Source organism: Lynx rufus, unplaced genomic scaffold, assembly GCF_022079265.1.
Source record: "Lynx rufus isolate CCGP_SWC_20201006 ecotype Redwood Valley unplaced genomic scaffold, mLynRuf1.p SCAF_21, whole genome shotgun sequence".
Lineage (NCBI taxonomy): Eukaryota > Metazoa > Chordata > Mammalia > Carnivora > Felidae > Lynx > Lynx rufus.
In genome coordinates this window covers 17,823,197-17,851,059 of record NW_025814836.1, presented here as the reverse complement: position 1 = coordinate 17,851,059, position 27,863 = coordinate 17,823,197, and the positions used below count along the sequence as shown (strand labels likewise).

General features: G+C 48.8%; 1 protein-coding gene across 3 annotated transcripts in view; it reads left to right on the top strand.

Moving 5' to 3' along the window:
- Positions 1 to 1,980: 1,980 nt before the first annotated feature.
- SLCO3A1 (solute carrier organic anion transporter family member 3A1) overlaps positions 1,981 to 27,863 on the top strand; it is a 313,999-nt gene continuing 288,116 nt past the window's right edge. For 2 of the 3 annotated variants that reach the window (XM_047086721.1, XM_047086720.1), the window contains exon 1: positions 1,982 to 2,318. In XM_047086721.1, coding sequence (XP_046942677.1) covers positions 2,139 to 2,318 — 180 coding nt within the window. In that variant the 5' untranslated portion in view covers positions 1,982 to 2,138. Of the gene's footprint in view, positions 2,319 to 27,863 lie in introns of all 3 variants that reach the window. The other variant, XM_047086723.1, reaches the window with a different exon arrangement.

Here is a 27,863-nt window from a genome sequence, read left to right as displayed (position 1 = left end):
CTCTCTCTCTGCCCCTCTCCCATTCTCTCAAAATAAATAAATAAACTGAAAAAAATTAGCTCTTGTTATTTCAAAGCACGTGAACAACACTTATGGACCATAATGCACTCTGCTGTTTCAACAGCAGTGGGACAAGTAAACATCTCAGTTTTGCAGCGCGAAGCCACAGAGGCAGGCAGGGAGCTAGCTCATCAAAGGGCTTCTCAGGAAAGTCAGGAGATGCTCCCTTGACGTCAGAGTGTCGGAGAGGCCCCAGCCCTTCAAAGGCAGGACTCAGTAGAAAAGTCTGCTGTGAGGCAGCGTGGGGGGCAGGGAGGGGGGCGGCGGGATTTGGAAAGGGGCTGCAGGAAGGTGACAGACTCTTGGGAATTGGTGCAGCCCCGGGTGACAGGAATTGGGGGAAAAATGGAAAAAGGCCTCTGTTGGGGGGAGCCAATTCAGATAGCAGACAGCGAAGACAAGGAGAGGGGAGCATCTGAAAGGGACAGCAGGTCTAGGTGAGATCATGTCTAGAACCAGAGGATGAGGCCGTTTTTATTTCAATGGCATGGCAAGACAGCACCCCCACCATGACACCATCCATTCCCATTCCCATTCTTCGGGAGGAAGTAAACATTTCGGATGTGTTCATTGCTCTTCAGTTTCAAATTGAAGCCTGCGTGTTTCAATTCAAAGCCTTCAGTTTCCATTGAAGCCATTCTCAGGAGCCTAGGAGAATGGCACATTTTCTTTGACCCGTTATTAAGTAAACGCTTTATAAACAATTGTTTGAACCACCCCTCCTCTCAGTGGCCCAGGCAGAAGTTGCTGAGGGCTTCCGGGTACTGATCCAGTCCTTTCCAGTTTCTCTGAGCTTCCAAAAGCCTGCGGACCACTAGTAGATCTTATTGGTGGTGCCTTGTGGCCCAAACTCCTGGTAATGATTATAAAGAGCGGCTGCCTCGGGGGCTCGGGCTTACAGGCCAAGACCAGGAAGGGCAGCCTGGGCCACAATACTAGGGGAGGCCTGGGCTAATCGCTTCCCGCTGACTTCAGCCTCGGCTGCATCATTCCTGAGGGTGGACGCCAGGCAGATGGAGGGCTGGACAAGGCCCTCTGCTGGGGTCGCTGCGACCTTGCAGCCACCTAGACACTGCGGCCTGGGGGCGACTGATAGTCTGTGCGGTTCTCGACGGATTAATCGAACTTCCCTCTAGAAGAGCTTTCCTTCCTTGAGGTCGGGAGCCCTTTAGGCACGCCCAGCGGCCCGGGGGAGCAGGAGCAGGGACCCGCGGGTTGCGGACGCCGCCAGCAGCTCTGACCTCTGGCACCTCCCCAAGCCCCGGGGCGCAACATCTGTCCCCAGAAATACCCGGGCAGAGGGGGAGCGAGCGCGTCCACCCCTCCCTGGGTAACTCGGTCTTCGCTCTCTTCCTAGAAACCGCCCCTCCTCTCCCGTCTAGCGCCGCGAAGCCGCAGCACTCGGTCCCCGTCCCGCGGGGGCGCCCGCGCACCCCACCTCGGCGCCCCCAGTTCCTCGCGCAGCACCGCCCAGCGCCCGCGGGGGCGCCCCGTGCTCCGCAGCGCCATCTAGGGGCGGGGCACCGCCTTCCTCCCTCCTGGGCACCCCCCTCCCTCCCTGCGCGCGCGCCCCGAGCGGGTCCCCCTCGCGCCTCCCCGAGGGCGCGCTGGCGGCGAGGGGCGGCCCGGCCTCGGGGCAGACGCAGGGAGGCGAGGGCCGGCGCGGCCGGCTGGCGAAGGGAAGCGGGCGATGGCAGCGGCGGGCGTCCGCGGGCGGCGAAGCGGCGGCGGCGGCGGCGGCGGCGGCGGGCGGCGCGAGGAGCCCCTGTGATTGGCACAGCCTGAGCCGGAGGAGGAGGCGCGGGGAGGGCGGAGGAGGAGGAGGAGGAGGTGGAGGAGGTGGAGGAGGAGGAGGAGGAGGAGGAGGAGGAAAGGGGCGAGCGCGCGCGGCGGCGGCGGCGGCGGCGGCGGCGGCGAGGAGCTGTGCCTTCCACCTCTCCAGCCCCGGCAGGACGGGGGCGGCCGCCGCGGGCCCGGGGCGGGGACAGCACGCAGCCTCGCCGCGCACACCCCCGCCCGGCAGCGGGCCCGACACCCGGGGCGAGCGGGAAAGCGGCGGCGGCGGCGGCGGGGGAAGGATGCAGGGGAAGAAGCCGGGCGGCTCGTCGGGCGGCGGCCGGAGCGGCGAGCTGCAGGGGGACGAGGCGCAGAGGAACAAGAAGAAGAAAAAGAAGGTGTCCTGCTTCTCCAACATCAAGATCTTCCTGGTGTCCGAGTGCGCCCTGATGCTGGCGCAGGGCACGGTGGGCGCCTACCTGGTGAGTCCCCGTGCCAACTCCGCCGCGGGGGCCCCCTCCCCGGCCCGGCGCTCGGGCGGCCGGCTGGCACGGGGAGGGGGCCGCCTGGGGCCCGGGGGCAGGCGGGCATGACCTCGGCCCGGCGCGGAGGTTGGCGAGTGGTGCAGCGGCGGCCGCCGGGGGAGCTGCCGGCCCGGGCTGCCGAGCGAGCCGGGAGCGGGCGGGACCGCGGATGCCGGCAGCTGCTCGCGCGGCCGGCGGGGGCCTGGGGTGCCCGGGGAGGAGAGGCGGCGGGCAGGTGGCCGGGAAACCGTTTGCTTCCCCGCCGGGAAGGCGCAGCCAGAGGGTGAGTTCAGGAGCCCCCTTGGAGAGGCAGGCATCGCGGGTTTCAGGTGACCTGCACATGGGAAGAAAAGCCAGTTGAGCATCCTGCGTCCTCCACTCTTTCCATTCCATCCGCCTCGAGAACAAATTCATTATGCATCATTTTCTCCGGGCGCTTTCCCCATGCGCCAATTACGGAGGGTGGGGGGTGGTATTTAACAGCTTAGAGTAAAATGCACCCCAGTGTGGCCCTGTTCGGAGCCTGGGCTGCAGGGGGAATATTCCCTCTCCGTATCCCAATAGCCATCTTTTGGCGTCTGGGATAAAGTTACAGTACCTGGAGAGCAGCTGCGAGTTTGTGTAGCTCCTGCTACCCGTGCTTAAGACCTCGATTCCCCACCGTGGTCTCTCGCCCGCGAGGGGGTCGCATCATTTTGCACTATGTGCGTCTATTTCATTTGCCTTCTGACAGGGGATATTAATGCTCAGACGGCCCAGGGGTGCCTGGCATATCAGAGGAAACAGCTTGTAATGACTCAGCACTGTCAAATACCTACTTTGTCGCCTTGTCCTGCCCCGCGCGGGTGGTCCCAACTTGAGTTCCAGAGAGCGCACTTCCAGACCCGGGTCCAGCCCTGCCTACACAGGAGAAGATTTTGTCAGTGTATAGTGTTAAATCATTACTTTGGTGATTGACCTGAAACATGAAATGAAACGTCAGAGACTTTGAGTGTTCCTGAACAAGTTTGACGGAGATAGAATTGGACAGGATATTGGCTGTTGGAATACCACATCCTCAGATAGAACCATGCTTTTCCTGATGTACCACTAATCCCTCCTTCTTGGCCTTGGGGTGCAGTTAATGAAGGCTGGACTGGTGGGTGCCCTGTACCATTCATAGTCTCCAAAGACTCCCGGGCTTACAGTCAGAGGGAAGTACAAGCAGGCTTGTAGCGTAGGGGAACGTCATCTTTGTGGTTAGCAGAGAGGATTGTTCAAACTCAGCTCTGTTCCTGGGGTGCCAAAGTTACAGGGCTCCTGAAAATCAGCTGCGTTTCCTTTGCTCCTTGTGAGATGAAAGTGTTTTAAGTGCCCGTCTCTGTGCATCCTTGACTTGTATGCTGCAGGTGAGCCCTGAAGCCCAAAGCACAGTTTTCTTCGGTGTTTAGATTTTTGTTGTACAAAAATGCACTTTTCTCGGAGTTCCAGCACAGACGGTCCCTGTGTGGGGGGTCCGTTCATCAGCACTTTCACGGAGGGAATTTTGACTGTTACGATATTAAGATAGGTATGTGTATTACCAAGATGCAAATGCGTATTAACAAGATATTTGTGGGTCTGTGCTGGAGCGTATGCAAAGTGTGTACTACCTAACCGGGGTCTGTGTTTGGGGAGGTAATTAGTGTATCAACAGCTGCCTTCGGGTTTACCATTTTGTTTGCCTGAAGCCAGTTTTGTTCAGTAGGGTGCGTTATTCATGCGTGGCAAACAGGAACGGAACTTTTCACACCATGAATGATAAAGGCCTGGTCTTCGTTTTTTAGCTTGCCATGATCTAAGGGTTTTAGAAAGGAACGAGGCTGAGCTTCAACTAGATGAGTAGCCTGGGCTCCTTTAGAAAGTTAAGGAGCAGAGGGCTGCTGGTGAAGCTGGATACCTAAAGGCAGGGCTGGCTGGCACCGGGAGATAGAAAGTTGACTTTAATCCCAGAGTAGGCCAGTGGCAGGAACCCAGTCCACCTGGTTGTTGGTGGTGATGGGGGGAGAGGGGGGCTGCTGGCATTTCCAGCCTGGGCTGATAGAAAGCCTGGTTCAGAGGGGTAGGGTAACAGGAGTCGACAGGTGACCAGCAGAAGGCGGATGGAGGCCCAGGAGAGGACAGGCCTGGGAAACTGAATTTATTTTGATTACTAGGAGCGGAGGGATAGGATGCTTAGGGCTCTGCCCGGCCCGGCTGCCCTGGACTCTCTATGACCATCTGAACCTCGTGAAAATAAATAGTTTGCTTGCCAGGGTTGACTGAATCAGGTTGCTGTGGGTTTTGTTTTTCTGGGCCACTTGGGAGTTTTCTGTTCATCTGTTAATTTGGAGGTGGAATAAAAAGTTATTCCTGCAGCTGTGTGTGACTTCTTCATGGATAATTTGAGAATGGAACGTTGTAGGATGTTTGCAGGAAAGGCAGACGTCTGCGTTTTAATTCATCATGGCTTTCTTAAGAAACCTCAGAGCCTGCTTTTCTAGGTGATCATACGCACTGTCAGGGTCCATGTGCCAGGGGTGTGTTATATATGATCTTGGCAATCAGCCTGCCTCTCCGATGAAGCATTTTCAGGTACCTGATGAAGGGCACACCGTGGGACACTGCCAACAGTGCTTGCTTTGATAGCGAGGGGGGTTATCGAAAGTTCTATGCCAGCGACATTATTTTAATCTATTTGATCCCAGTAGTCCATGCAGCTACCTTATTGTTTTGTCTTCTCAGATGCCGTGTTTTATATTTGGAGGCTTCATTTCATTTCTCCCTTTACTTTCTGAAAAGGGCTTGCCCTGTGTCTTCAATGGCACCGGTGTAAGCTCCCCAACTGCAGAACTGAAGCAGGAAGTTGCCTGTGATTTGAGAAGCAACTTTGTAAAGCAGGACTGTGTGTGTGTGTGTGTGTGTGTGTGTGTGTGTGCGCGCGCGCGCACGCGCGCTTTCCCTCAAGAACCTGCCCAGGGAGGAAACTCAAGGGAGACTTGTATATGAGACAAACACCAATTGTTAAGCTGGGCAGGGGACCAGCAACTTTTTGCCTCCATGTGTGTGCGGGTGTGGGGGTGCGTCTCCCAGGGCAATGCTGAAGGTTATTGACCCTGACACCCAGATGCTGTGATAGTAGAGATAAGGTAATCGCGCAACCCCCCGGCCAGCTGTGGATTCTGAAATCTGCTACACTTGCAAGTGTTGTAACTGGAAATCATACTTCAGATAAGCCAATGTCACGGGGATGTTCTCTCCTAGTCCCTTAAACTGCCTGAGTGGCTATGCGATACTTTGTTGAGCATAAGAAGAGAGACCCCATCCAGTTTGATCGGCAAGGTATGCTGGGTCGAGAATGCGATTTTCCTTTACTTGGGGCTTTGCTTTGGGTGGCTCCAGTCTGAACTGACCTTGCAAGGATGTAATCTCTGCTTAAGTCTCGGCCCCTTTGGAGAAGGCTTAGGCCTATGGGAACTGCAGGGAGAGAAAGTTATTTTGTGTGTACTTCATGGTGATGTGTGGAGACCCACTGAGATGTCTCAAGCCATTCTTGGAGGCCAGCCCTGCGTGTAGAGCTTCGTGTGTGTTATCAAATTGCCGAGGACTGGAGTCGATAAGGCTGTGTACAGGAAATTAAAACCTTGACACCTCTGGGCAGTTAGGATCGAGGCTCACATACAAATGCATTTGAATTTCCTCAGGATGCAAACTTGACAAGGCCTGTTGAGTCTCCAGGGTGGGGTGCACAGACAGTGCCTAGGACCCGTGGTGGGCATTTCCCTATTTAGAGTTTTGCAAACCCTAAGTCGGAGGTTGTCGTGACGAAATAATTCGCCGGATGACTGAGTGCATGTAACAGAACTCCCATCTCACTGATTTCTAGTCACTTTAAAAAGTGTTAGGCCTGAGAGCATTCAGTGGCTTGCAATTACTTGTAAGGTGAAACTACTGGATTTGTTATTCTTTTTTTTTTCTCTCTCCCTAAAGAAGCATCATTTTGAAGATGGGTTTTTACGTCTCTTACCCAGAAGCAGACAGCTGAGGGACATTTTTAAAGTCCTTGTCAAATTAGTATGATGACTAAGGCGACTGTATTTTACTTAATCAAATTATTTTACACACTTATGGTTACTCAAAGTGACAAATTCCCTGCCATTTGCATAATTACTATATAGCCCCAGGTAGTAAGAAATACAATTACCCTGATTTTTTTTTTTTCCTTGCTGTTTGGTTGCACATGTTTAGCTAATAATTATTTAGGGGAAAAATGATTTCTGCAAATTCCTTTCAATCAGCTTTGTGTACACAGCTTAGTTTCTGTAGGGGTTTTCTCTTGGGGGTTTCATGGTCAAAGAAATGGGATCGGTGGGCTGTAAAGCGGGCAAGATCCTTCCTGAATTTTGGAACTCTCCCCCTTTTCCATTTTAGATACCTTACAAAGCAGAGGACACAGAGGCCTCTCCGCAGGGGCACTGTCTTGCTAATCACATGCCCAGCATTTAAGCTCATCTTGCTTGCCTGCTGCCGGAATGGCATTGCTCTGTGTTAAGCTGGATAAGTTTCTACTTGGGCAGAGGCAGTTGGAGCAAGAGGGGCTCTGCATCTCTCTTGCTCGTCTTGAAGCAAGCTTTCAAGTGCTGCTTGTTTATGGAGGGGCTCGCATAGCCATCACTGGGGATGAGTAAGTGTAACCTAGCAAAAAACAATGAGGAGGCAGCCACAGTTGAAGACGATGAAGGCCTGGAATAAAGACCCAACAAAATCCGTGAATGTTCCTGGTTAATTGCAGACAGGGGTGTTCCTTTCAGGGTCTAGGCCTCCTGCAGAGGGAGTGGCAAGGACTCCTGCTGAGCTGACCTTGTTCCTTGGATTGAGGGAGGGCTCCTTGAGGTGCTAGGCAAGGAGGGTGGGGCCTGCCAGGTGACTGGGCAGGCAGGTCTGCAGAAGTTGCCCCCCTCTTGCTGGGATGGAGAATAAAACTCTACCAGCAGTATTTCTCCTTTCAACTTGGTGAACACATTTAACTTGCAGGGATTTAATTTTTTTTTTTTTAAGTTTATTTATTTTTGACAGAGACAGAGTGTGGGCATGAGCTGGGGAGGGGCAGAGAGGGAGGGAGACACAGAATATAAAGCAGGCTCCAGGCGCCGAGCTGTCAGCACAGAGCCCAACGCGGGGCTCGTACTCACAAGCCCCGAGATCATGACCTGGGCCAAAGTCGGATGCTTAACCGACTGAGCCACCCGGGCGCCCCAAACTTGCAGGGATTTAACTGCAGCACATCATTTAATAAATAACCACATTCCTCCAAAGGAGAATCACCATACTCAACACTTCTACTCATGTTTTGTATACCTACTCCTATTATGTATGTTAACATGTGCATCGTGTGCATTATACGTTTAATACGTACACGTTCTGGTGTAGGGTTGCATAGACCAAATATTGATTGCTGTCCCTTTTGGACGTTGTTAAGGGACAGTTTGCTGGTAATTTTGATTGTGTGGCTTAAACATGGGTTTAGAACTCCCCTGAAGTCAAGTGACCTATATTCTGTCCCCTCTCAGAAATGTTTTTGGTAATCTGTAAGCCGGAAAGATAGCATCCTTGTTCCTTTAACTTAGTTTTGTTTTCTGTTGCTATATCTGTATCTGTATCTACAAAATAGGAAATAAGTAGGGGGAAAAAGGGTGGAATCAGTGACTTTGGTTCACAGGATAAATAAAATTGGTATGGTTTGAGAAACTTGTATTTTATGTAACCCAAGTGTCTATGTGTTCATGTTAAAATGACTAAACGTGGTTAAAACCCCAAATGAAATGGTTAAAATTGCCAGGTAGGAGAATGATAAGCATCTGCGGCAACCTTGGCTTGATGGATGAGCTTCCGAAGACCTGGGATTCACACCCACGTTCTCCCCTTTTTGGCTGTGTGTTCCTAAACTGATTACTTAACCTCTCTGTGCCTTGGTTTTTCTTTTAAAACGGGGGTCTAATAATACTCATAACGATTCTCTGAGGATTCACTGAATTGGTACATGGAAAGCACTTTGAATGCTAACTGGCACATGGTCTTTGATATATACGAGCTATTAATAATGACATGGTTGTACATATTTTCCACAGGCATTCAGTTTGTAGCCCCAACAAATGAGAAATGAAATTATTTCAATCAAACTTTGATTTGGGTGTAGTGAACTGTACTCTCAGGTAGTTCCCTTGTTCTGCATGAACATTTTGTCCGGGAGGTAAAATGTTTTTAGAAGCAAGAAATAAGTACCAGTTGCTAATTCTGTTTATTCCCTTATTCTAAATGTAGCAATCCATTTTGTCTTAAAGACGCTGTAAGAATTACCAGTCACGTGGGAGAGGAGTTCGCTCTAGTAATGGTTCTGTTGAGCGTTTCTAGCCAGTGGGTACTTGGAGGTGGGTGGACAGGGGCGCTCGGGATGGCTGGGAGGGACAGGCGTCCTGATGCCTCGTTTTGGGGGGCCCTGCTTCCCGTCGCTCTGGTCTGTGGCTACAGGATAGGGAATCCTTGATGGTCCTCTATGTTGCAGGCAGCTGAGGAGCAGAGTGTTGGCTATGGAGTCAGAAGACTTGGACTTGAACCCGGGCCTGCTACCTACCGGCTCCTGGTGACTTGACTTACCTGAGTCCCAATATTGTCATCTGAAAAATGGGACCGACTTACAGATGGTTGAGATATTTGAATAAATGGACACACGATAGAGTGCTCTCCTAGGGTACAGGATTCAGTACTTGCTTTGCTGCTAATGACACAACCCTAGTCGCTGACCTTGGCATAACCAAAGTCCTTCCCCAGGGCCTGAGAATTTGGGGTATTGTGTGAGGCCTCGGTTTTGTTTCCCACATTGGAGATTGGGGCTCTCATAGCTCACTCTGCTTCTCTGGGTGAAGAGTGGCCACTTCAAAGCAGCCTGGAGTGTCAGGATTCGGGGATCAAGGGACATATGTCCTGGACATATGCTGTCCTCTGGTCAGCGACCTGGGAGCTTGGTCCTGGTTGCCAGGGGCGGGGCTCAGGTCTCCTGCCACACCCACTGCTTCATCTTAATCCTCCTGCAGTGCTCGGCAGGGCTCAGCAGGCACAATTGGGGCATTTTCCTCATCTTGACCCTTTTTGGTTTCTCCGAAGCAGAGCAAGTGGGCTCTTTTTTAAAGTTAAAAAACTTTTTTTTAATGTTTACTTATTTTTGAGAGACAGAGCATGAGCGGGGGAGAGGCAGAGAGAGAGGGAGACAAGAATCTAAAGCAGGCTCCAGGCTCTGAGCTGTCTGCACAGAACCCGATGCGGCACTTGAACTCACAGACCTCGAGATCATGACCTGAGCCGAAGTCAGACGCTTAACCCACTGAGCCACCGAGGCACCCTGAGCAGGCTCTTGATAGATGCCGTGCTGTTTCTCATCCTCCGGGTCCATTCATCTCCACTTACGATGATTGTTTAGGGGGTTACCTTTGCACAGCGCCCCTCTGGTCGCACCTGTCCTTGGGAAGGCTAAGGAATGGACTGGGCTCTTCTCAGTGAGTCCACCTGCAGCATCTGTTTTAGGCGAGTTCTTAGCTTCACATTCAAGGGCCACGGGCTTCACAAGAGAGCACACGCTCTCTGAACACCACTGCATCCCCAGACTCTGCTGGCTGGGTGTCGACTTCCCCGAGGAAGAAACCCTATCAGCTTCCTAAGACCCTGGACCTTCTGTAGCCACAGTTGAGTGAACAAGCCTGGCTGGGGGGGGGGGGGTGGGAGGGGTGCTGTGTCGTGGGCTCTCCAGTGACAATATGCAGAGCGGAAACGCTCCACTGGGTGTAGCAGAATCTCTGCAGCTGGCTGTTCCCAGCTTCTTTATTTCTGTTCTTCTTTGTGGCTTCGAGACGAGCCTTTCTGAAAAGGGAACCCCTTCCTAACGGAGGGTTTAGTAGCTCAATTTAATAGGAATGATCGTAACCAGCCCAGCTGTTTCCTGAAACGAGCGGACATTCCTCTTTAAATAGGGAATGGTTATTTCCCTGAGACATAATAGTCGGTCATTAAAATTTTCTTGGACTTAATACAAATGTCTCATTTATGACTTCCAGTCAACACTTCAGTGGAACAGTTTAAAAGCCAAAGACAACGTAGGTTGGCTCCAAGCCACAGGTTTTGAATGGGGCTGGGGAGGGGGTAGTGTGGAGCCCACTTACTCCCCTTTGCCTCCATGATTTCCTTCATAAATACCTTCATAAATAAAAGGTGCCTTCAACACCTCTTCAGTACTCTGTTCTTCTGGGACATCACATCCCCAGTGGCATTTTAAGATGCCTGGTAACAGAATGGAAGAGCCTTGAGTGTAACAGCGATGTCTTATTTCCTTAGCATTGGGTTTGGTTAAAATCTTTGCCATGAGCACAGAAGCAAGCTGTGGCCACAACCCATCCAAGTGGCCAGTGGTATGCTGGGTCCCTGGCATGTCCCAGCAGGTCTGAGTTACTGTGGGATAGAGTGAGTCCATTCAAAAGCCTAGGGAGTGCCTTTCTTCTGTCTGTGCGTCTGTCTGTCCACCCACCTACACTCCCTATGTGAGTTCTCTACTATGTGGTGGCAGATTCTGATTTGTCTGGCAAGTTGCCCTTTGGGACGGGTCTCTGGATAATTAACTTGGCTGTCCGGGTGACCCTCGAAACCTTTCGTCGGTGGGTCTAAAGCCTGTTGTGGCTGTCTCTTCCTAGCTCCCCGAGTTCCCGATGATGCAGAGTTAGCAGAAATAGGAAGGAGCCAAGAGCAGGCTTTCAACACATAGTCCTGGGGAATATAATAGAATATTAGGCGTCTTGCTCCCTAAGTCACTGCCTACACAACTACCAGAACTTCAGCAAGATAGAGATGATTCTTTTTACCTCCATTTCTGCACTCGCAAGGTTGGTGCCGGGAGAACAGTGTCACAATGGCGCTTTCAATTAAAGACTGCCGTCAGATGTTCTTGGGACTGGCTGTTGTCTTTCCCTCCTCCCCTCTTTGGGAGAAGGCTTATGTAAAATAGACACGCTCCGTCTCTAATTGTTGGATCTGCTCCCCCAGCCTGACACTGCCTCTTTCCCATCCTCGGCTGATTCGAATGAGAAATTACCACCTTGAATATAAGCAAGTGGAAATTGGAAAGCCGCCCTCCGACTGATTATGTAAGCTCTAAAATACTGTACCTGAAATCTTGTGTTTCCCTCGCTGAGAATTCTCTTAATGAAGGTACAAATTTCTAAGCGCGGACCTGTATGTTTTTATTATGTAAGCTTCCATTATTGTGACCCCAACCTGTGAAAAAGAATGGTGTTGATTAGTTAATCTCTCCGTTGGCTTTCAGGGTCAGAGAATCATTGGAAGTAGACTCACAGAGCCACCTAGAGCTCTCCCCTTGGAACTTGGCAGCCTGCTGCTTCAGCACCAGCACCTTCTCTCCAGGGGTGCATAGGCTTGTTCTGTGTCTGAGGTCACCCTGACTCTCCGGGTGGCAGAGGGCAGGTGCCCGTGAAGGCTTGAGAGATTGCTTGTGCGATTCAGTGGCGTGTTCGGGAATAAAACCACTGTCGATTGTGATGGGCATCCGTGCTTTGGACATTTCATTTCCCAAAGTCCCCCTACCATCGCCTTTGGGGTGTATTTTGCCTCGTGTTGCATAATTTGCCGGTCTTTTGTTGTGGCTCATTCCCACCATCCTCTTCTCAGGCTGCACGCTGCGTGGCCCATTTCACATTTACAGCCTCCTAAAGTGTAGACAAGGAGCTTATTTTGTGGCCAGAGTGGACACTGGGAGGAAATACTTAAAAGAATCTAGACGAGTTGAAAGAGATTCAGAAGAGCTTCAGAAAGGCCTCCCCTGTCTCCATGTGGAAAATTTAGGACAAGACTCACAACTGATTGTGTGATTTATCATGTGGCGGGTCGCATTGTCTCCCCAGTGTGGTAAATACTGTGTCGGCTGGGAGGCTGAAATGCCAAGAGGAGTTTTTCAGCCAGCCGAAGGAAGAATGTCTTCTGGAAACAAAACCCACAAAATAGCACCTTCGCTTTACCTTTGCCAAATCTGTGGAGATGCATACGAATTGAAAAGGCCGGCAGCGTAGCTCTCCGGCTTGCAGGTGATGGGAGCAGGTGGGGAGGGCGTCCTTACCACACACGGGCTCAGAGGGGCACGTGGAGCCAGCAGGACTTGGGCTAAAAGCAGATGCAGCCCCGTGAACCTTCTGAGATGCACAGGTGGAACCGACTGTCCACTCGGCATGTCGTCCCTGTGTCCCATGGTTGGCCTTGGCCTGCGTTCTTAGGTCTCTTTAAAAATAACGGGCGCCTGGGTGGCTCAGTCGGTTATGTGTCCCAACTTCGGTTCAGGTCATGATCTTACCATTTGTGAGTACGAGCCCCGCGTCGGGCTCTGTGCTGACAGCTCAGAGCCTGGAGCCTGTTTCAGATTCTGTGTCTCCCTCTCTCTGACCCTCCCCTGTTCATGCTGTGTCTCTCTCTGTCTCAAAAATAAATAAACATTGGGGCGCCTGGGTGGCTCAGTCGGTTAAGCGTCTGACTTCGGCTCAGGTCATGATCTTGCGGTTCATGAGTTCAAGCCCCGCGTCGGGCTCTGTGCTGACAGCTCAGAGCCTGGAGCCTGTTTCAGATTCTGTGTCTCCCTCTCTCTGACCCTCCCCTGTTCATGCTGTGTCTCTCTCTGTCTCAAAAATAAATAAACATTGGGGCGCCTGGGTGGCTCAGTCGGTTAAGCGTCTGACTTCGGCTCAGGTCATGATTTCACAGTCTGTGGGTTCGAGCCCCATATTAGGCTCTGTGCTGACAGCTCAGAGCCTGGAGCCGGCTTCTGATTCTGTGTCTCCCTCTCTCTCTGCCCTTCCCCTGCTCATGCTCTGTCTCTCTCTGTCGCAAAAATAAATAAAAAAAACATTAAAAAAAAACAAAAATAAATAAACATTAAAAAAAAATAACATAGCCAAGGGGGGGCACCTGGGTGACTCAGTCGGTTGCATATCTGACTCTTGACTTCGGCTCAGGTCATGATCTCGTTGGTTCAAGGGTTAGGGCCCTGCGTTGGCCTCTGCATTGACAGTATGGAGCCTGCTTGGGGTTCTCTCTCTCTCCCCCCCCGCCCCTCCCCTCCCCCAAATAAATAAACTTAACAATTTTTATATTAAAAAATATCTGCCCTGCAGTGCCTGGGTGGGTCAGTCGGTTGAGCGGCCGGCTTCGGCTCAGGTCATGATCTCGTGGTCCATGAGTTCGAGCCCCGCGTCAGGCTCTGTGCTGACAGCTCAGAGCCTGGAGCCTGTTTCAGACTCTGTGTCTCCCTCTCTCTGACCCTCCCCCGTTCATGCTCTGTCTCTCTCTGTCTCAAAAATAAATAAACGGTAAAAAAAAAAAAAATTAAAAAAAAAATCTGCCCTTACTGCTTTTCATCTTAGGCAAAATCGGCACAGGATTAAGTAATTTACCCAAATATGCAGCCCCTACCCTCCAGAGCTAGCCCCCCACGTTAGCTCGCGGGATGAGTAGGTGAACAGTCCAGAAGAGTTTCATTTTTGGAAATAATGATTGTAAACATACAAATAAAAGTAATGTTTTGGTGAATGCAGGAAAAAAGTCCACTTTTTTTTCTCTTTTAAAATATTCCTTTATATATATATATGTATATATGTATATATACACACACATATATATACGTATATATGTATATATACACACACATATATATACATATATACGTATATATAGACCGTTTCCTAATAGGCATCATACCTATCCTTAATCTGGTGAGCAGGTAAAAATACATACACTTGTATTTATCCGTCTTCTGATACTTTAGATTTCACTGGGGAATGCTTTGTCACTTAAAAGTAATAGGACCAAGGAAGCTATTAAAAATGCCTCTAGGGCTGCAGGCACCCAAGGCCGTCAGGGAGGCTGTGCAGTGTGACAAGGGACACGTTTTAGAGCCCCCAAAAGGAAGCTGAGTGTTCCTGTGTTCAGGTCTGTCGCCTCCGTGACTGCTTTTCTCTTTGCACCGGGTGAGCTGAGCTCTGGTGGTCACGGTGGTCAGCTCAGCTCTGTCGCCTCCTGGTTGTTCATTAATTTTACGCCACAGGGCCACGCTTCACCAGCCCTGGCAGGATGTCCCAGTCGGATCCATCAGACCTCTGTGAGAGCGTGCTCCCAGGAGTCAAACCCTGGTCACTCCTGAGTAGGACTCCTGTGCCAGGCTTATGCTACAGGCACTGTCAATATCCTTCTTCAAGCTGTTTCCTTTGTTGGTTTCTCGCCGTCCTCATTGGGTGGGTAATATAAGCTGAGCTCTCAGTCCTACAGGAGGTAGAGATCCAGTCCCACCTTTGACCACAGACTGTATGGTAATTCTTGCCTTCCCGGATGGACCCTATTGTATTTTATTTGGGGGGTGGGGGTGGGGGTGGGGAGTGTGGTCTTCATATTCTATTTAAACCTTCCCCTGTGGAGTTCAGAGGATAGTAGGGGCATTCCCAAACATTTTCTGTATCTCTGATGTTAGAGAAAAATTGGGTTATATATTCTCCCTTAGATATAGAAAGGTGTGACGTGTAGTACAGAGAAAGTGACTTTGACAGTTCATCCTTTGGTTGGAGGAAGACTTGGACCCAGGGGCGGGAAGGTGGATGACGATATGAATGAGTTTCTAGGGCATTTCTGAAGGAAGAAATGGGGTGTATTGGTTCCCTGGGGCTCTGCTGAAACAAACTAACCATACACGGGGTGGCTTCCAACAACAGATTTATTTTCTGGCAGTCCTAGAGGCCAGGAGCCTGAAATCAAGGTGTCGGCAGGTGCATCCTTCTTCTGAGACTCCAGGTAGGATCGTTTCTTGCTTCTTTGTAGTTCCTGACAGTGGCCCTTGATCTTTGATGTTCCTTAGATAGGCTTTGTACTCCTCCCTTATGTGACTCTGAGGTCACATGGCATTTTTCTTCTGTGTTTCTCTCCTCCTCGTAGAAGGACACCATTCCTATTGGATTAGGATCTACCCTAATGACCTCATCTTACCTTAACTACATTTGGTAAGACCTTGTTGCAGATAAGGTCACATTCCCAGATATCAGGAATTAGGGTTTCATCCTAGTCCTTTTTGGGGGACACGATTCAACTCACGATACCAGGAGCAAAATAGAGCAAAGGACCCTAAAATGGTCTGATGGTACAAAGAAGAAGAAAAAGAAAAAGACAGACTCTTTGCTCTCTTCAGGGTTTTGGGTTGGGTAGGAAACTTCTGGAATGTTGGTCAGCGTGTCATTCTTTGCAGATGTGCTATCCTGTGACAGTCCTTGTTTCCTTTCTGAATAAGTAAGGGGATAACTATGTTTCTGTCTGTGGGGTGGTGGTTAGGCTGCGGGAGTGAGCCCAGTTGCGTTAATGAATAGCTTTGAACACACTCTTTCCCGATTCTGGGCATAGCTGAGTGCAGGGAGTGGCTGGGATGAGTGCAGCATCTGATTAAGGGAAATGCGTGTAAAAAAAAAAAAAGCCTAGAAATACATGTGGGTGAACATTATGTGTGTATATATTTAGAGTGCGTGTAGTACAGCTCTCCTGTGCCTTCCACCCGGGACTCCTTAACAGGAACCAGGCCCCGTGAAATGTCCAGCTGGCCCTGTCGCCTCCCTGAAGTCCTACCTGATGCAGGAAGACTGGAAGAGAATATTATGGCCATGCCAGCCAGTCCCAGATTTGGCCAGGTGTGTGTTACATTAGGACCAGACCCCTGCCTTCTAATCTCATTCATCTCCAGGGTTGGTTTTTGTTTTGTTTTGTTTTGTTTTGTTTTTGCTGGGGGTGGGACTGTCTGATTCTCAGAGTTTCTCAGCATTGGCTCCTTTTAAAAGACTTCAGCTTGGTCTCTGCCAAACTTGGACAACTTCTTGAAGTAACTGTGAGCAACATTGACTTCAGTAAAGGCATCTTCTTGGGCCTCACAGAGTCTCTTTATCCTGGTGGCAGGGATGGCATGTTTATATTTTTTTCTACTAATGACTCCTTCATGAGACCGTTCCAGGCCCTGGGCCAGGCCATGGCCCTGTCCTCCTGGAGACCTGCAGCTGGTCTGGCTGTATCCGCGGTCCACGGGATGGCATGGTCTTTGCCATAGAAGCCAAGTGTTGGGTCAAAGTGGGAGGTGATGTTGGAGATGGCCCTGGGGAGAAGAGTAGCTGTCCAGTAATTTTCTCAGCCTTGGTCAGGGTGGATCCAAAGGGAAGGAGACGTCAGGCTGGTATTTCAAGAGTCTGGCTGGGGAAAGCCTTCGCAGGTGGGACGGGGGTGGGAAGCCATTTTGGAGGAGAAGGGGAAGGCTGGGAGCACAGGGCCACAGCCACATGCAGGGGCATGTCAGCGCCAGCCAGCATTGCGGGGGCCGTCGGCACCTCTCTTGGCAAGGCTTACCTCCCTCCCCCCAGCTTTGAAGTGGTGCCCTGAAATTCTGCTACAGGCATGTGGAAGGCAGCCGCATCATGGCGTCCTCAGACTTACCTAGAAGCAAGCATGGCCGCATCGCATGATGTAGGCAAGGGTCTGAAGGACACCGCTTGTCCCAGTGTGCTGTGCCCGCCTGGATGGGGGCAGTCGAGGACGGGCGGGGGCTGGGGCGTCCATACACAATGGCACCTCTGTGGCCAACCTCTTTTTTGACTTATCTTCCAATGAGATTTCTGCAAGATGAGCTAAAATGAGGAAAGGTCCTATCGTAGTGGACTTCTTTTTTTCTTCAAACACTTTAGCTCGGCCTTGGATGTATCAGTTCTGGGTAACTTTAAAGCTGGTAACAGAACAAACTGTGTTCACACACAGGAAATGTCTCCAAACAAAAAGTGGGTGTGCGGTTTACAGTTTAAAAATTGGATGGAGGCCATTCGAACTTCCCCTCCCATTCTCCTTGAGAAGGACTTGGCAAGCTGCTGAGAGGGGGCATTCCTCCTTGGAATAATCGTGAGGGTCCAGAGGGAAGCTCTCTTCGGAGCAGAGCTCACCGGCAACTGGGCTGAGGCCCCGATGCTGTGGGGGCTAGGAGGCTGGTGGAGCGTTCACTGAGCTGGGTGCCCTTCAACTTCACATCCTGTGTAGAGGGGATGTGGAGTGTGGCCAGAATGCCTCTGGCCTGTTGGCCCACACCTGTTGCCCACAGATGGCCGATCTAAAAACACGGGCTGAGACAGCTCAGGAACCTTGTGTGGCCTCATCACTTGGCTCTACCATTAACTTGAACTTCAAGTTCATGCTTGTGGTATTTTTCTTAATATAGAGACCTACTGTTTTACCTATTGCACAAGGACCATGTGTGTTGAAGATTTGGAAAATATAGAGAAACATAGATATAATAATTTAACAACAACCACAATCATAATAAAAAACATTATCCATAATGTCAGGGCCTGGAGAGACACTGTCAACATTTTGGGACCCGTGCTTTTCAATCTCTGGGACTATGTTTCCTTATGACTGTGAGGACAGAGTACAGGTGGCCCTCGAACTATGTGGGGAGGTTAGGGGCATCAACACCCACCCACTTCCCCCACAGTCTGTGTGTAACATTTGACTCCCTTAAAACTTCACTACTAATAGCCTACAGTTGATCGTGAGCCTTACCAATAATACAGCCAATTGGCTAACACGTATCATATGTATGTATTATATACTATATTCTTACAATGCAGTAAGCTAGAGAAAAGGAAAGGTTATTAAGAAAATCATAAGGAAGAGAAAACACATTTATAGTATTGTACTTTATGGGGAAAAAAAATCTGTGTATAAGTACATCTGTGTAGTTCACATCTGTGTTGTTTAAACGTCAATGATAATAGAAGATATTGGCTTTGTGAAGTCCATGCCTGCTGTGTGTTAATCTTGTGTGGCTTTGGGCAAATGACTTTACCTCTCCATTTTATGTCTAAGATTGGCATGGTATTTTTACCTACTTCCTACTAAATGAGATAATCCATTCACAGTGCTTACCCCGTGCCTGTGCAGAATGTTACTATTGTTACTATTATTATTTTATAATAAATCAGATCACACTGCACATTCTTACTCTTTCCCCTAAACCACCGTGACTACTTTCTAAGAATTTTTTTTAACGTTTTATTTTTTATTTTTGAAGGAGGGAGAGAGATGGAGAACATGAGTGGGGGAGGGGCAGAGAGAGAGGGAGACACAGAATCCAAAGCAGGCTCCAGGCTCTGAGCTGTCAGCACAGAGCCCAATGCAGGGCTCAAACTCACAAACTGTGAGATCATGACCTGAGCTGAAAGCGGATGCTTAACCAACTGAGCCACCCAGGTGCCCCTGTGACTACTTTTCTGTAACATCAGATGTTTTCCTCTGGTGTCACTGTTATGAAGAAAAATGACCTTATTGTTTTTGTAAAAACAATGCATATTCATTATGAAGAATTTTAAAATGAAGAAAAGTTCAGATAAAAAATATTTTAAGACATTCCAAATCCTACCAGCGTTCGGAAATAATCGGGACCGATCCTGGTGTTTGAGGGGTAATAGTTATCTTCTCTCCGTTTCCCCCTGCTCCCACCAATTAATAATCAATAGTGTAGCAGACATGATGGCCAACCACAGGGGTATAAGAATATCAGCTTGGAGTTTGTATGGAGACATTTGGAGTTCGGATTGCAAAAAACTCAGTTTGTGGCCAGATCCAGGCTTCAGACTACTTTGCTCCTGGTCAGAATGATGGGCTGTCTGTCTCTGCAGGGGTGCACCTGCAAAGCTTACCTCCTGGAGGAGCAAAGAATGTGTGCATCCTGAGGTCTGTTCACAGGACAGGAAAAGGAAGAGGTCAGGGCAAGACTGTTAGACTTCCTTTCACGATTTTATAGACCAGATAAGTCTCCTGAGCCCCCTTTGGGGAGGATGCAGTGAGGAAGTCAGAACAGATAATTTTTCTTTGTTTCTTCCAGAAAGTAGAGGTTCCTCCTTTAGTATGGATCCGGGTATGGGTTCTGGGAAGAGGAAGGAGTAACTCCCACCCCCTTTATAATGATCATTAGCAGTATAGCATCTCAGAGTTCTTTCCGTTCCATGGAAAATCGGCTGGCTGGCTAGATATACTTTGTAAGATACATGTTCTTAAAATACAAAGTAGTAAATTTAACTTCACTCCAGTTTCACAGAAGACTTAATTAAAACTTGGAAGAAGTCACTGCCTTCTACCCTTGAGTGTTGCCATGGAAGAGTCCAAGGCCAGCCCCCTTTGTCCTCCTTTACAGACTACGTGCTCGTAGATAAGAGGCTGGAGGAGCTCTTTCTTAGTATCGGACATGTCACTTAACGAGTATATCACTGCCGCATGAGATGTGTCATATTTTGTGGCACTTGGTGTGTTCTTTCAGTTGACAGATTCAATTCTTTATTAATAGTCTCAGGAGAATTTTCTTATATTGTCTCTTTGATTTTTCTTGGTTCTGGGCAGTGAGTTCTCTGATGGAAGGACACCAGTTACTTGTATGTTGGATTGTCTTTGAACTCTATACTTGTTTGTTTTTCTTTGATTACTTGGATCCCTTGTTTGTATCGATCGTCACTTTTTTTTTCATTTTTTTTATTTTAGCTTTCCTGTAGTCAGTAAATTGATGAAGCCATCTTTCTTTAGTTTGCTGTAAATTTTACTCTATATATTGCTTTTCTAATGTTTATTTGCTCCCCAATTTATTTCTTTAGGTCTATAATCTCATTTTCTTTCTTTCTTTCTTTCTTTCTTTCTTTCTTTCTTTCTTTCCTTTTTCTTTGGGCGGGGGGGGGAGGGTTAATGTTGCCTTTGAATTCTCAATTTACTGCACTCTTATTCATATTAAGTTCTATGGCTCAGAGATCTTTCTGGGGGAATCCTCCTCTTCTTGCATTATGTTTTCTTGGAGGCTGAATTCTTTGTCTTTGATACAATGTTTCATTTGTCCTTTCCTCCAGGAGTCTGTGTTTGTAGAGACCAGACCTTTTTGTTTGCTTTTTATCACTCTGTTCTTGCCTGGGTGAGTCTATGCAGATCTTTGTTGTTCTGGGTGTGGGTGATTTCTGGGTTCAGAGCCTCTCTTTTTTGCCCCCTTACCACCACCCAGTTGAAGTTTGATGGCTAGATTTTTGTTTCTGTCTGGGCTTTCTGCACCCCGAGGGCCTGCAGAGCAGCCAGGACTGGCTATGCCATGGCAGGTGGTATGCAGGGCGCTGACTAGTCATGGCTAGATGATGTTGGCTTGGTGGCTTTTGCTTCTGGGATGTTTTATAGGTTCTTTTAAGTGGGCTCAGTCTTCCTGTGGAGGAACACCCGCTGCATACCCTTGGGCAGTATTCTCTGGCTTTGGACCAGCCCGGATTTCACCATGTATCCTGGAACGTTCACTTCCTCCCAGCAGAGGTAATCAGCACCAGGGTTCATGGCCCCCTCTTCATCCTTTTCTCCCCTGAGGATGTTTTCACTATTCCCCACTCACAAAAGAGGAATATATTGACACCTGCTCAGGTTGCTTTTCTCCAGATTTGCTGATATGCATGAAAACTCTCCGGATTTTTTATTTAGTCCCTGGTTCATCTTCCTTCACGTGGTAGATGCTGGGTTTTGAGCCTGGCCATGCCATCCTGTTCTCTTCTGTTCTACAGTCTTCCTTTACTTTCCCTGGCAGGCGGGGTTTGATTATTATGTACTCATTTTTTCTTGTTTTTTTTTTTTTTTTTTTGACTGGTGATTTTTAAAAAAATTTCTGCTTTAACATTGTTTTGGTTAAGTTTTGGAGGAGTGAGATTTTGTAAGAAGTTTGTACCATTTAAGAAAATGTTTATTTTTGAGAGAGAGAGAGAGAGAGCGCTAGCAAGGGAGGGGCAGAGAGAGAGGGAGACAGAGAGAGACAGAGGAGCTGAAGTAGGCTCTGTGCTGATAGCAGCCAGCACGATGTGGGGGCTTGAACTCCTCAGCTATGAGATCACAACCTGAGCCGAAGTCAGATGTTTAGCCGGCTGAGCCACCCAAGTGCCCCAGGAGTTTCTATCATTTAATACCCAGTGTCACTTTAGAAGTTTGTATAGAATCCCATTGTATTTCATTCCCCTATATCTGTTGATCAGTCACGACGAAGGAGGGAGGACTGACATTTTCTAAGTGTCTTCTGTGTGCCAGGGAGCACGTAAATAGTCTGATTCGATTCTCGCCGCAGGTAAATGCCAGTATTTCTGTTTTACAGATAAAGAGATGAGGGCTCAGAGAAATTGAGTATCTTGTCCAGGGGGACACAAGTCGTGTGTGATCCCTGTCTCTCAGTTTTACCTTGCTCTCAAATCCCTCCTCTTTCCTCAGACCACACCTCCTCCAGAAATCACAGCCCAAATGGAAGGCTTAAGGTGTTTGGTGTTTTGATATCATTTTAATACGTTACTACTTGTAAGAGAACACTGTTCTTGTTTTTCTTCTTTCTTTTTAACTGGTAGCGAACGTTGAACACGACTTCCCTGGGGCCGGAGACCTGTGTTCTCTGTCTTTCCCTTCGCCGTGAGTACAAAATGGCATTTGCAGGAGGTGTGAGCTCTGAAAATGAGCCTTCGAACGTTCCATGCCCTGTGTCGCAGGGCCCCTGTTCTGGGCATGTTGCTGCCCGTGTGCTCAGCCCTCAACTAGGTTCTCGCTCTCAACAGCCAGCCACTCAAAAACAAGGGCCATTATGTAATAATCCGGCCCTAACAGCCCCCACAAAATTACACACCGCTCTATGCCAGTGTGAACAGACACGCTAATGAATGTTTACCTCTTCACCAAATGGCCATTTTTCCAAACCTTAGTACAAAATCACATGCCCCGTATTCAAAAAGTATTCCACAGGACTTTCTGAGAATTAACATTTTGGTATTTACTGAAAGACTCCTCAGTGGGATGTCATTTATTTACTTTGGGGTCTCAGGTTTATTGTCAACGATGAAAATGGGTACAATGCCCATCTTAGGTGTGTGGAATGTTTATGAGTTTCAAAGCATTGTTATGGGTTAATGTTGTTTAGCTATCTGGCAACCCAGGGAGATAGGTGGGGTGTTTTTGACCCACTTGTACCTTTAACTTTATATTGTAAGTTTTCGGAGCAGAGAAATGGAAATTATAGTGCAGTGAATACTTAGGACTGAACAGCTGAACAACGTATTGAACTACACACACACACACACACACACACACACACACACACACATGCAAATATATACGTATACTTTTTTAAAACCACCTTAGAGGAAATTATAGAAAGGAGGACATTTCACATCTAAATACTTCACTATGCCTCCACATAAAATATGATTCCTATCCTTATGAAACCACAACCCTATTACCACTCCTAATAGGAGTGGTTAACTATAGGAAAAGGTAACTGTTCCCTATTTCAACTAATACCTGTGACATAGTCACATCTCTCCAGGTGTCCCCAAAATATCTCCATTGACCATGCTGTTGACGTCCATAACTATGTCCCTAGTTCTGTCTCCAGAATGCTTATTTTTTAGACAGCCCAAAACCAAAATCCTGCATTTCATTTGTTACGTGATTTTTAGTTTTCCTCTTTTTTATTTTTATTTTTTTTATCCTTGGAAAATACACATAACATGAAATTGACCATCTTTAACATTAAAAAATTTTTAATGTGTATTTATTTTTGAGAGAGATAGGGAGACACAGTGCAAGCAGGGGAGAGGCAGAGAGAGAGGGAGACACAGAATCTGAAGCAGGCTCCAGGCTCTGAGCTGTCAGCACCGAGCTCAACGCGGGGCTCGAACCCGCGAATCGCGAGATCATGACCTGAATTGAAGTCGGACGCTTACTCGACTGAGCCACCCAAGTGCCCCTCATCTTTAACATTTTTAAGTATTCAGTTCACTGACATTAGATACATTATATTGTAGTATTGTAGCCACCATCACCTCCAACCATTTCCAGGACTCTTTCCATCTCTAAAAACTGAAACTCTGTGTCCATTAAATAATGACTCCATTCCCTTCTCCCCTCAAGCCCCTGGCAACCACCTTCTACTTTCTGACTCTCTGAATTTTACTCCTCTGGATGCCCGGTGTAGGTGGAATCATACAGTATGTGTTCTCTTGCATCTGGCTTGTTTCACTGAGCATAGTGTCTTCAAGGTTCTATCCATGGTGTCGCCTGTGCCACAGTTATCTTCCTTCTTAAGGCTGAATCATATTCCGTCGTATGTGGGTACCACATTTTGCTTCTCCGTTCATCTGTCTATGGGCGCTAGGTTGCGTCCACATTTTAGCTGTTGTCAAGTAACGTTGCTGTGAATGTGGCTCGACAGCTTTCCTCCTCCTTTAATCTAGACTCGTTCCTCCACTTTTTCCTGTGATGTCAACTTTTGAAGACATGAGTCCAGTTGTCATTTTATAGGACATTCTACAGAACGTTCCTTGTTTTGACTTTATCTCATTATTCCCTGATGGCTTGACTCGAAGTTAGTTTGGTCTTGACTGGATTTGTTTTGTTTGATCAAATTGGAGAACTGCAAAGGCGTCCTTTTTTTTTTAAATTTTTTTTTTAAAACGTTTATTTATTTTTGAGACAGAGACAGACAGAGCATGGACGGGGGAGGGGCAGAGAGAGAGGGAGACACAGAATCGGAAGCAGGCTCCAGGCTCCGAGCCATCAGCCCAGAGCCTGACGCGGGGCTCAAACTCACGGACCGCGAGATCGTGACCTGAGCTGAAGTCGGATGCTTAACCGACTGAGCCACCCAGGCGCCCCCAAAGGCATCCTTTTAAGTTCTTCAGATTAAATGTCTGGCCCATCCCTGTTTGCGATGCTAAGGGGTTGATGTGGGTAGTGACTGCCCGACCTCTCCATGTGAAAGGGACATTTGTTTCCTTGAAGTGGGTGTGAATCTGTGCTGTCACCCTTTATTTACTTATTATTATTAAAAAAATTTTTTTTATTTTTGAGAGAGACAGAGACAGAGCACAAGCAGGGGAGGGCAGAGACGAAGGGAGACACAGATCTAAAGCAGGCTCCAGGTTGTGAGCTGTTCACACAGAGCCCAGTGCAGGATTCAAACTCCCCAACCGCGAGATCATGACCTGAGCCGAAGTCGGACGCTTAACCGACTGAGCCATCCAGGTGCCCCTCTGCTGTCACCTTTTATTTTTAAAAAAAATTTTTTTTTTCAACGTTTATTTATTTTTGGGACAGAGAGAGACAGAGCATGAACGGGGGGAGGGGCAGAGAGAGAGGGAGACACAGAATCGGAAACAGGCTCCAGGCTCTGAGCCATCAGCCCAGAGCCTGACGCGGGGCTCGAACTCACGGACCGCGAGATCGTGACCTGGCTGAAGTCGGACGCTTAACCGACTGCGCCACCCAGGCGCCCCTGCTGTCACCTTTTAAAGTCTTTTTTGATGTTTATTTATTTTGAGAGAGAGAGAGAGAGAAGGAGAGAGGCAGAGAGAGAGAGAGAGAGAGAATGAATCTGAAGCAGGCTCCTCGCTGCCAGTGCAGAGCCCGATGCAGGGCTTGATCTCATGAACCATGAGATCGTGACCTGAGCCAAAATCAAGAGTCGGATGCTTAACCAGTTAAGCCACCCAGGCGCCCCTGTTGTTACCCTTTAAACAGATGAGGCTGTTGCCGAAATTCTGAACAGGCGCTAACTTGCTTACCGATAATAATCATCTCTCTTTATTGAGTGTTTGCTGTGTGCTGGGCACCGATGCAGAACTTGACTCGTGTTGTCTCATTTAGTCCTTCAGGACTGTCCCCATTTTGCAACTCAGTGTTGAGGACCCTGCTTGCCCTTCTGTTGTGAAGACACTTTGCAGACCCCTCCCCCTCCTGCTTTGCTTTTTTTCCTTGTCCTGTGTCCAGCCCGGGGGTCATGGCCTTACCCCCTCCCCTGCAGGCTGCCTGGTTTGACGTGGGCACTGTCTGTCCAGTTTATGTATCTGTGGAGTGAGGGCTTGGCTTTGGAGCGAGGCTGCCTGCATTCCAACCCTGGATCTACCCCTCCTGTGGGAGTCTGGGTTGGTTCTGCACCTTCTGGACTTGAGTGTCCTCATCTGTAACTTGGGGATGATTACTGCCCACCTCAGAAGGTTCTTGTGAGTGTGGGGTACCCTATATGGAAGCCTTAGTGTGGTGCCTGGTGCATAATAAATCTCAGCCTCATTGAGGTCACCCCTTCCTTGGGTCCCTGGGGACGGTTCCTCAGGCTCTTGCCTTGAGGGTTTTGTTGTCATGCCCCATGGAGAAACACTGCAGATGGCCGAAAATCTGGAGGAGACACAGAGTAGTGAGGATAGTTCCAGAGCAGGGACCAGCCAACTATAGCCCGTGGGCCAGATCCTCCTTGTAGGCTGTTTTTGTACATCAAGTTTTATTGGCACACGGCCATGCTGGTTCATTTACATATCATTGTTTCCGGCCACTTTGACATTACAACAGCGGAGCTGAGTAGTTGTGACAAGACCATATGGCCTGCGAAGCCGAAAATACTTCCTAGCTGGCCTCTTATGGAAAACCTTGTAGACCCCTGCTCTGGAATCTTTTAAGAGTTCTTAGACTTGTGGTCTCTGATTGGGGAGGCGGGGGGGAGGGGGGTGTCTTGGCTTCCCAGAGAAGATGTTGCTTCCTGGTGAATTCCGGCCTCCAGCTTTCATTTCCGGGGTTACCAGTTGCCCATCTTTCTAGTCTTTTTACCCAGACCCTAAGGCTGACGGCTTCCTCCGGGCAGGCTCCTCCTAATGGTTTTAGGCTGACCACCTATGTGCTCTCTTGGCTGGGCAACATCTGGGGACTCTGAAGGCCCCACATTGGAGGTTCCTGTACTTGGGATCTTTCCTCCTAACCAATCAGTGGAGTAGGCCTGCTTGTGTTTTGCAGGGTACCTTCTAGATGACCCCCAGGGAGCTCCTGTGCACCCCCCCACCTCGGCCGCCCTGTGTGGTTACAGTCTGTGGTGGGGGGGTGGGGGGTGCGGCCTTCCCTCTAGTCCTGCTCCTGGCCCTCGAACACAGTAACAGCTAATTGTAGATATTTCACTTCTGCCAACATGTTTGGGGTCCTGCTGCTTGACCCAAATGGAACTGATTCAGCTCCACTGAATGAGAAACCTCATTTCTGTAAGTTACCTCTGCATTTGGATGGCAACACGCCGCTTTCCTAACGTCATTTTCTCTTGCGTGCAGCTTATGTTACTTGATTTATTTCCTGGTCTTTCAGATCATTTTTATTGATCTGAGGCATTACATTTAATTCTGATGTGGAAGATTCTCTTCCCTCGGATTTTATGTCGTCTCCCAACCTCTTAAATCATTATTTACCATTTTTAATTAGTTTGGCATGGAGCCTCTGGAAACGATGATGGCAGTTCCCCTTGTAGATACGTTTTTAAATTTATGATACCAAGCCCTGCTCTCTCCTCCCTCAACCTTCCCCTTAAGACACTTGAGATGTTTGTATTCTGGAACACCTCGCGAGTTAATCAAGTCCAGTTTACTGAGCCTCTGCGATTTGCCAGGCACTCTTCCAGGTTTGGGGGACAGAGCACTTAGCAGAACACACAGGAATCTCCGCTCGGAGGGTGCTGACGTGAGGGTGCTTTTCTCAGAACCTTTGCTAATGACGTCAGAGCAATGGCTGGGATTCTCGAAAGAGTGGGTGTGTGTAGCTGAAGGTGAAAAGTGCCTTCCCATCCTCCGTGCACCAGGTGGCAGGGCCACACACACACTGCCCTCCTGTGTCAGGGCATTGCTGAGACACAGAAAACCGCACTGAGGAAATGGGGCACAATCTAGCATCCCGGAAATGAAACCATCGTATGGGAGATCTTAAGCAGGTGTGGATTTGGGCATTTTCGGTTGGCTGCAAGGCTCCTTAGTCCTTGGTAGGAGCCAGAGGGCATCAGAAGGAAGTAGCTCGGGGCGCTTGGGTGGCTCAGTCAGTTGAGTGTTGACTTCAGCTCAGGTGGTTCGTGAGTTCGAGCCCTGCTGTCAGCCCAGAGCCCACTTAGGACCCTCTGTCCCCTTCTCTCTCTGCCCCTCCCCACTCACGCTCCCTTAAAAAAATATTAAAAAAAAGAAGAAAGTAGCTCATTGGGTGTTTGCAGGACCTGATCATCTACATATTGGCTCCCACAGCACAGAGACAAAATGATGGAACTTCTTGAAGCTTCTGTTGAGTATGTTAAATGTGAAGTGTTCAGAGTGACATTTTGACAGGGACAGATCAAGCACTCTGTTATGTTTTAAAACCAGACTCTCGTTTTGTGTCAAAGCATCCAGAATTGTCACCTCCTTGCCGCCTTCTTCGCAGCTCAGAGCGTGGGCTTTTGCGTCCAGAAAGAACCTTCATTCACCAACGTCCAGACTAAGACATATGTACAGAACTGAAAAAGTACCCACACTTCCTCAGCAGGACCTTAACGTTTACGGAGAGAAATGTTGCATTTCCTGGAGA